Source organism: Acyrthosiphon pisum, chromosome A1 (genome assembly GCF_005508785.2).
Source record: "Acyrthosiphon pisum isolate AL4f chromosome A1, pea_aphid_22Mar2018_4r6ur, whole genome shotgun sequence".
Taxonomy (NCBI): domain Eukaryota; kingdom Metazoa; phylum Arthropoda; class Insecta; order Hemiptera; family Aphididae; genus Acyrthosiphon; species Acyrthosiphon pisum.
This window is the reverse complement of record NC_042494.1, coordinates 96,131,641-96,140,048: the sequence shown is the minus strand read 5'-3', so window position 1 is coordinate 96,140,048 and position 8,408 is coordinate 96,131,641. Positions and strand designations below refer to the sequence as shown.

Here is an 8,408-nt window from a genome sequence, read left to right as displayed (position 1 = left end):
AAAGTTAACTTTTAATTTAACGAGTCGAACCAAAAAAAATACGAGTTAACGAAAAAAATACGAGTAACTTTTAACTTAACTTAACTTAACGACTTAAAAAAATCGTCAACTTGCTCAGCCTTGCACTTTTCTTATACAAAAAATATGCGACTTATTTTGTTAGCTTTTTTTTATTGAATCAGAGTCATGTTTGTCGTACGGACGGTATACGCACCATTAATATTTTATATATTTGACTCGATTAAACTATGTAAATTTTACAAATCTTATTCGTGGTTAATCTAATAATTAGGTATTAGATACAAATAGAAATATAGTAGAAAAATATAGAAATATTCAAATATATCGAAATAGAAATTTTTTGGTTTAACCATACCAGAATATGAGGTTTTGGCTTTTCATAAAACAGATATTATTAGCCAACGATTTATTCATTGACGTTGATTCAACGAAATTATGTAAATTTTACAACTCATTGTGATCGATCTATAAGATATAAGATATGAATAGAAATATAGTAGAAAAATATATAAATATACATCGTAACAAAAAGGGTTGATTTAACTGTAGGTACAACTGAGTACCGGATAGGGATAATAATATGGTTTATATGAAGTTTAAACGCTTCATAAAACTGAAAAATATTGCAGTATTTGGACAGAGTCGTCAAAGAGATAGCCAACGGAGAACGAGTTACCCAGATTAAACAAATTTAAATTTTAACACAAGTTGGAAGTAGATTTTTATTTTCTTATAACTGTTTGTTCAAATACCTGTAGTGTACACTTTTTAGTTATAACAACACTTTTATATAAATACAATTTAAAACCTCATATTGCACATAGCTGGTATAGTAAAATCAACAATTCATATTACGATATATTTGAATATTTCTATATATATTAAAATATAATCTTCTGTCCGTGTGTAAACATTCAAACTAGTTATTCTTCTTAATCGGCTACACCAATTTTGATGACACTGTGTGTGCTACATTGGTTTAGATTTACAATTGGACCAGGGAGGCTTAACCCGGGTAGGTGCTCGAACAGGGATTTTGACATTTACGTTGGAAATGTTTGTTAATAAAAAGTTGCTATTGGTTATAGGAGAAATAATTAGTAAAAATCAGTATTTATTAATTATTGGTTGCCATTGGTTATTCGGGCACATTTGTAACAAGCATTAAATCGAATTTTCTCACATTGTCTACCAAGGTGGCTGAGTTGCACATACTGCAACGAGTTGCACCCAAAAAGAGTTGAACAATCATAATATTTTTAAGAGTTGTAATTTTTTATAATTAGATTGTTATATTGTAAAAATGTAAACTAAAAAATAAAAATAAATGTGATGATTCCGTTATTCAATTTAATTATTTTTAAATTAATTTGATAAGTGCACCTTATTTTGTTAACTTTTTTTTTTTTTGAATCAGTGTCATATTTGTTATACATATTATGTTACAGGTGAATATATAACTACTATGAAATATATAAATTTTACTCGATGAAATTATATAAATTTAAAAAATAATTAGTTATACGAGTAGGTAGGTACTGAATAGGTCGTTCGTGATTAATCTAATAGATATAAGATATGGATAGAAATATTATTTCTTCTATATTTTTGTATATTATATCATATTATTAGAAGTTATTGATTTGATGGCTTGTGAGGTTTCAACGTCTCATAAAACTAAAACTTTTTTATTATATCAGATAGAGTCATACAGATTAGACTACGTGATATCCTGTCATCCTGATATTGACTTAATTAAATTATGTAAATTTTACAAATATTATTCGTTATTAATCTAATGGATATTAAATATACATAAAAATATATAGAAATATTGAAATATCAAATAGGTATACCAGAATAGAAATACCAGCAATGTACTTAAAATATGAGGTTTCAATGTTTCATAAAACTACAAACAGATTATTAACTACAAATATTAGCCATCGAGTTAGCCAAATATTGATTCTATGACGTTATACGTACATTTTACAAATATCATTCGTTATTAATCTAATAGATATTAAATACATAGAAATATAACTGAAATATAGCAAAATAATATATAGAAATATCGAATATATCGTTAGAGAAAATAAATTGTTGATTTAACTATAGGTACCAGCTAGGGATATATGATTTATGAGTAGAAACCGAATTTATATGCACAAGAAAGTATCAAAATATGATATATAATATATATATATTAGGGTGGTCCTTATATACATAGGTGATATATTTTATTAAATATATTTTAATCCGTACCCACTTGATTTGTTAAGTTACATGAGAAAGTAATTTGGGTAAAATTTGGAAGGTATTACTCAACCCTTTCAGGTGCCGATTTAGGGTTGAAAATGGCCGAAGAGGGTAGTTTAATTGTTTTTCAAATTTATTATAAAAACTATAGCACCTAGCATAAAAATGTATGGAATCTTAATTATAGAGCGTAACTATGTCTATAAAAAGTAATAAAACAAAATTTTTCGTAAATTCATTATTTTCTAAGAAAAATATTAATAAAACAAAAATAAAATGTTTTTTTGAAAAAATCGATTTTTTCAATTATTTTATAATCATACCGCCATAAAGATACTTATTATCGTTGATTATAAATAGATTACGGTTCACTGGCCGATATTTCAATAAAATATAATCTACAATTGTTTATATTATTTATTTTTCAATTATTATCGTATATATGAATTTATTTTCAGATAATAATAATATACTGATTATTCGTAGATAGACGTTTAATACTAACGTATTTAATCCTTACGCCATTACGGTTCGACTGTCTCACGAGAGCATTGTTCTATGGTAGTGTTTAATGTTTAAAATGTCACGAAATAAAATTTTTCTAGTCGGTACTATGAATAATCAAATTACAGGTAGTAAATTGCCTTCAAAACGTAACTGTTTAAGTGTTTTATACTATAATATGCGAAATGTACATTTAAATTTGAACTCGAGTGCCTTGCTAACTATTGACGAATGTTTAATATACTGGAAGAAGGCACGAATTCCAAATCAAGATCGTGATAATTGTGCAAAAAAGTTGAAAAAGTTGTATGAAGACTTACGCAGTTTAGAAAAAAATAAAACTAAAATTGGAAATTTATATCGACTGAGAGAAAAACAATTTGAAGAAACATTGGATGATTTATTTGACATCGCACATTCAAATGCAATGAACACAATTAAAATTGATGAAGACAAAGAATTTTTATTATTACAACGACAAAAAGGACGTGTTGGATGTATGCTTGGTAGAGATGTAAAATTAGCTGAAAAGGAACAACGAAAAGCCACACGGAAAGACGCAGAATATAAAAAAAAAGTTATACAACAAAATTCTGGATATTTAAAAACTGGTAATCAATATTTGTTTAAAATCATAACTACTTACATTTTAGATTATATTTTATTTATAAATATAAATTATTTTTGTTTTAGCAAATATTTTGAATGAATTTGATTCTGACACATCTGAGTTTGAAGAAACAATAATTGAAGAATCTGATATTGAATTAAATATTCCGTCTTCAAGTACTTCAGTTAAAAAACGAGCAAGAAGAGACATTTTGACACCTCGCCTTTCAGCATGTCTTGACAAATGTAAAATAAGCGATAGAGACGCTGTTCATTTAATAACAGCATGCATTGAAGCAGTAGCATTAGATACAAATGATTTTGCAGTAAACCGAACGTCAATAAGAAATGCCCGAAAAATATTTCGAAAAAACAACACAAGTAACATAAAATCTAAGTTTATTGATCTAAATTTAAATTATGGTATTGTACATTGGGACTCTAAGATTCTGCCTACTTTAGTTGGAAAAGAAAAGTGTGATAGACTTCCCGTTGTTATAACGTCCCTAAAAACTGAACAGCTTTTGGGGGTTCCTCACCTTTCAAGTGGCACGGGCAATGAAATATGTTCGGCAGTATATGATGAATTAGAAAGCTGGGGATTATTAGAAAAAATACAAGGGTTTGTATTTGATACTACAGCTTCCAACTCTGGTAGATTAAATGGTGCTTGCGTTCTATTAGAGCAAAAATTAGGAAAAAATGTATTATTTCTAGCTTGCCGCCACCATATTTTCGAAATAATATTACAAGCAGTATTTATTGAAGCTAAATTTGCACCATCATCTGGCCCAGATATACCACTTTTTAAGAGATTCGTTAATAATTGGAAAAATATTAATAAAAACGAATACTCGGTGTGGACTGATGATTCTATGACTTTCGATATATTAAATAACGTTCGCGATGAAATATTAGATTTTGCAGAAAAAAGACTTCAAGATTGTTTCCCCCGTGATGACTACAAAGAGTTTTTGCAACTTATTGTAATATTTCTCGGAGGAAAACTTAAGGGAAATGTTAATTTTCGGCAACCTGGAGCTTATCATTTGGCACGATGGATGGCCAAGGGTATTTATTCATTAAAAATTTTATTATTTAAAAATCAATTTAAATTAACTTCTACAGAAGAAATGTCACTTAAAAAAATTAGTTGTTTCATTATAAAATGTTATGCTGAAGTGTGGTTCACTGCTACAAACGCAATAAACGCTCCTATTAATGATATACTTTTTATAAAAAAATTATACAGTTATAAAAACGACGACAAAAAAATAGCTGAAACTGCATTAAAGAAATTTATAAACCATTTATGGTACCTTAGTGATGAATGTGTGACATTTTCTATTTTTGACAACCGTGTTACCATTGAACAAAAAAGAAGAATGGCAATTAAAATATTAACGAATGAGCTTGAAGAGTATGAACAAGTAGGGGAAGTTAAAAAAAAGCATTTATTGAAAATTGAAGACATCCCTAATTTCATACGCCAAGATTTACCAGTTGATTTAATTACAAATAAATCAATAAAATTGTTTAATAGATTTAATATTCAGACTAATTTTTTATCACTGGATCCAATATACTGGGAAGAAAATGAAGAGTATAAAAAAGGAAAAGAAATAGTTGGATCATTAAAAGTCGTTAACGATACCGCTGAACGCCATGTTAAGCTGATGGAAGAATTCAATTCGAAAATTACCAAAAATGAAGAACAAAAGCAGTTTTTGTTGCAAGTAAATACATTTTTTCAATAACTATTTATGCTAATATTAACTTTTCTAAATTTTTTACAGACAGTTCAAGATTATCGTAGAAAGTATCCTAATCACAACTGCGAAACGATGAGTAAACCATATCAATTATGAGTATAAATATCATTATTATTATTATTACATTTTTTTTTTGTTTTTTGTCTTTTAATATTTTTCTTGGAAAATAATGAATTTACGAAAAACTTTGTTGTATTACTTTTTATAGACATAGTTACGCTTTATAATTAAGTTTCTATACATTTTTATGCTAAGTTCTATAAATTTTTAATAAATTTGAAAAACAATTAAACTACCCTCTTTTGCCATTTTTCAACCCTAAATCGGCACCAGAAGGGGTTGAGTAATGTGTTCCAAATTTTACCCAAATCAATTTCTAATGTGACTTAATAAATCTAGCTGGTACGGACCAAGTATAATTAAGTTTAAAAAATAAGGACCACCCTAATGGTTATAAATGGTTACAAATTAAAAGGAAAATCATGAACTTAATTTTAAACGATTTGGTTAATGTGAGGTGCTCACGTGAAGTTGGTCCCTCATTGGGAAACCAGTTGTCACTTTTGAACTACAAACTTAAAAATTAAAAAAATCAAGTTACAAATATTTTGAAAGTTTTTAGTAAAGTGGGGGAGTGTTGGCTAACTTCACACAAGTAAAATGTACTTTTGGATGAAAATAGTACACTATGGCGTAATCAAAATTTTAAATTATTAATTTAAGTAGGGAAATAATATATTTAAAGACATTTTTGCATTAAAAATACCTTCTTACATTTTTTTGAATTATTAACATATTTTACTGTTTTGCGTTTAATAATAGTTCACATTAGAAAATCGTGTTTCTTGAACAATATGAAAAGTGGCCATAGCCAATAGTACATTTTGGAATGTCACCCCTTTTATACCCAATGGCCGTAGAGAGGGACTCGCACCTGGACAAAACCAGTTTTTGATACCATACAGTTGTAAGGTGTCCACTGATCGCCTTCGATCAAGTAAATTAGGGTCACTGTAGTCTGGATGTAATGGATGTAATGGATCATGGATGTCTTCAATTATGAATTCAATCATTGGGTAGAACAAAGATACAGTGCTGAGACAGACAAACCTTTATTATTAAGTATGAATTAGGATTATAATATATAATATATTATTAATTTATAATTTATACTACCTACTATTAGTAACATAGGTACGGTATTGGTTGGATTATTTTTTGTCGAAAATATCGAATTTATTATAATATGAATTATTAGAGTATTTATAATGAGATATATAATATAATATAACATGTAGGTAATTGTATTATACATAGTTTAAGTTGTATTTTTTTTTATACCTTCAGTCAAATCCTTAAAAAACTCTCTGTTTTCTTCTTTCAAATATGTATCACAGAAATAAGTAACCGGATTTTTGTTATCTGCAAAATAAATTGGTATTATATTTCTTAAGTATGTTCGTTATATTTCTATTCCATAAACCCGTACAGAAATCGGTTTGTTAACGTATATCAAGAACAATTTTTAGCTCACAAAACTGTCAAAATTATATTTAAAACACACAAATTTAAACGTACTTATTTTAGCCAAGAAAATATGAAAATTTTCTTTTATGAACTAAAAGTGTCTAAAACATATTTTTTATAACTTCCCGATTTTTGTATAAATTTTACCAATATTAGGTACAGAGATAGAAAAAAATGTATCAATACAAATATAAAAAAATATTATAATTATAAAATCACTAACACTGAGACAACTGGGCTCGCCAATTAATATCCGGCCCATAGAATAACCTGATTTTATTACACTGTTAAGTTAATTGAGGAAAAAAAATAATGAGGTTTGTCGAATCCAATGCATTATTTTTTCACATAGGAATAAAACCGATGGATGTTCAATTGGCTACGAAAAATCTTGGCTAGCATTCCTTGGATCACTGCCTTATTCAGTCTTTTACTAAAGCCGGGGGCAACATCATATTTTAATAGTAAACGATAATTTACGGGTGTTTTTTGCATTGATTATAAACATTTATTTATAACATTAATTATACATACGGTATTTGAACCAATTGTTGAGCTTATCTGCAATATACATAAAAATAAATTACATTATTGTGATGATTTCCTAAATGTTTTTGTAAAACTAATATCATATAAGAACTTAACTCGGTAGGTTAAAATCTTAATTGAATCTCAAAATATTTTATTTGAAGAATATAGACAAGAGTTATATGACTTCTTTTCATTTTTTAGTAATCACATAAATGTAATTAAAAAAAAACTATGAAAAATAATTATGATTCTATATTTCAACATCAATCTAAACATATCGTTCTATTTTTTCTAATACACAAAGGTAACAATTCAATTTTTTTTCTACGATCGGCTACATAGGTATTATTATTTTTCTTAGTCATATTGTAGTTAATCTATAAAGATCATGAATTATGAGTAATATATATAATTGTTACAGTATTTGAATATAATGAATTTCATTCACTGCATAGTGCATACAAAACCATTTTGTCAACACCTAACGGTTTGTCTGGAATGACAGAAAACGCTGGAGTCCATATTTTAACCCACTGTGAATGAATTATCTAGTGAGTAAATCTTGTTATTTGAATGAAATACATTTTTGTGGAAATTCCGTGTTTCATTTTTTTGCATTTATATTTTACTTACTCATTTTTATTAAAAAATATTTCATACGTAGGTTACCTACAGTTATTTTTTTATTTAACTATTTTTTCATTAAAAATAAATAGTAATTGCCATGATGATACAATTATTTGTATATGTGCTCAAGAAAATATTTGACAATTTTAAAATATGTTAAAGATATTTTAAAACTAGGAGAGTATTTTTGATATATCGATAAAGGTGATGTTTCAGTTATTAAATTGTGCGATAAAAGAATTGTCTTTTGTAAAACTTCCACAAATCCCGAAGATGTTACAGAGGTAAAAAGAAGATCAAAGGATAGTTCGTAATAATAGTTTCATGTTTCAAGAGGAAAAAATAAAAATAAAACGATGAAAGATTTCCACTGAAAAAATTCTAAATATATTGTATCTATAACATTGATGGAGAAAGATCTACTCAAAAATATATCAAAAAAAAACCATGCATACTATATGTAATTGAGGTTTTTCTATGAAAATGTGTTATTTCCAAAAACTGCTTTTTTTCAGGAATAGAGATTTTCTGTTACAAACGAATCGGACAAGGTTAGGA

The 8,408-nt window shown here is 27.1% G+C and overlaps 1 protein-coding gene across 1 annotated transcript in view; it reads right to left on the bottom strand.

The window, feature by feature from the left end:
* Positions 1 to 6,261: 6,261 nt before the first annotated feature.
* The window catches only part of LOC100302381 (uncharacterized), a gene marked incomplete at its 5' end in the record, with an annotated part of 9,243 nt that continues 7,096 nt past the window's right edge, over positions 6,262 to 8,408 (bottom strand). Inside the window, 2 exon segments of the mRNA NM_001162969.1 lie at positions 6,262 to 6,587; positions 7,227 to 7,253. Coding sequence (NP_001156441.1) covers positions 6,484 to 6,587; positions 7,227 to 7,253 — 131 coding nt within the window.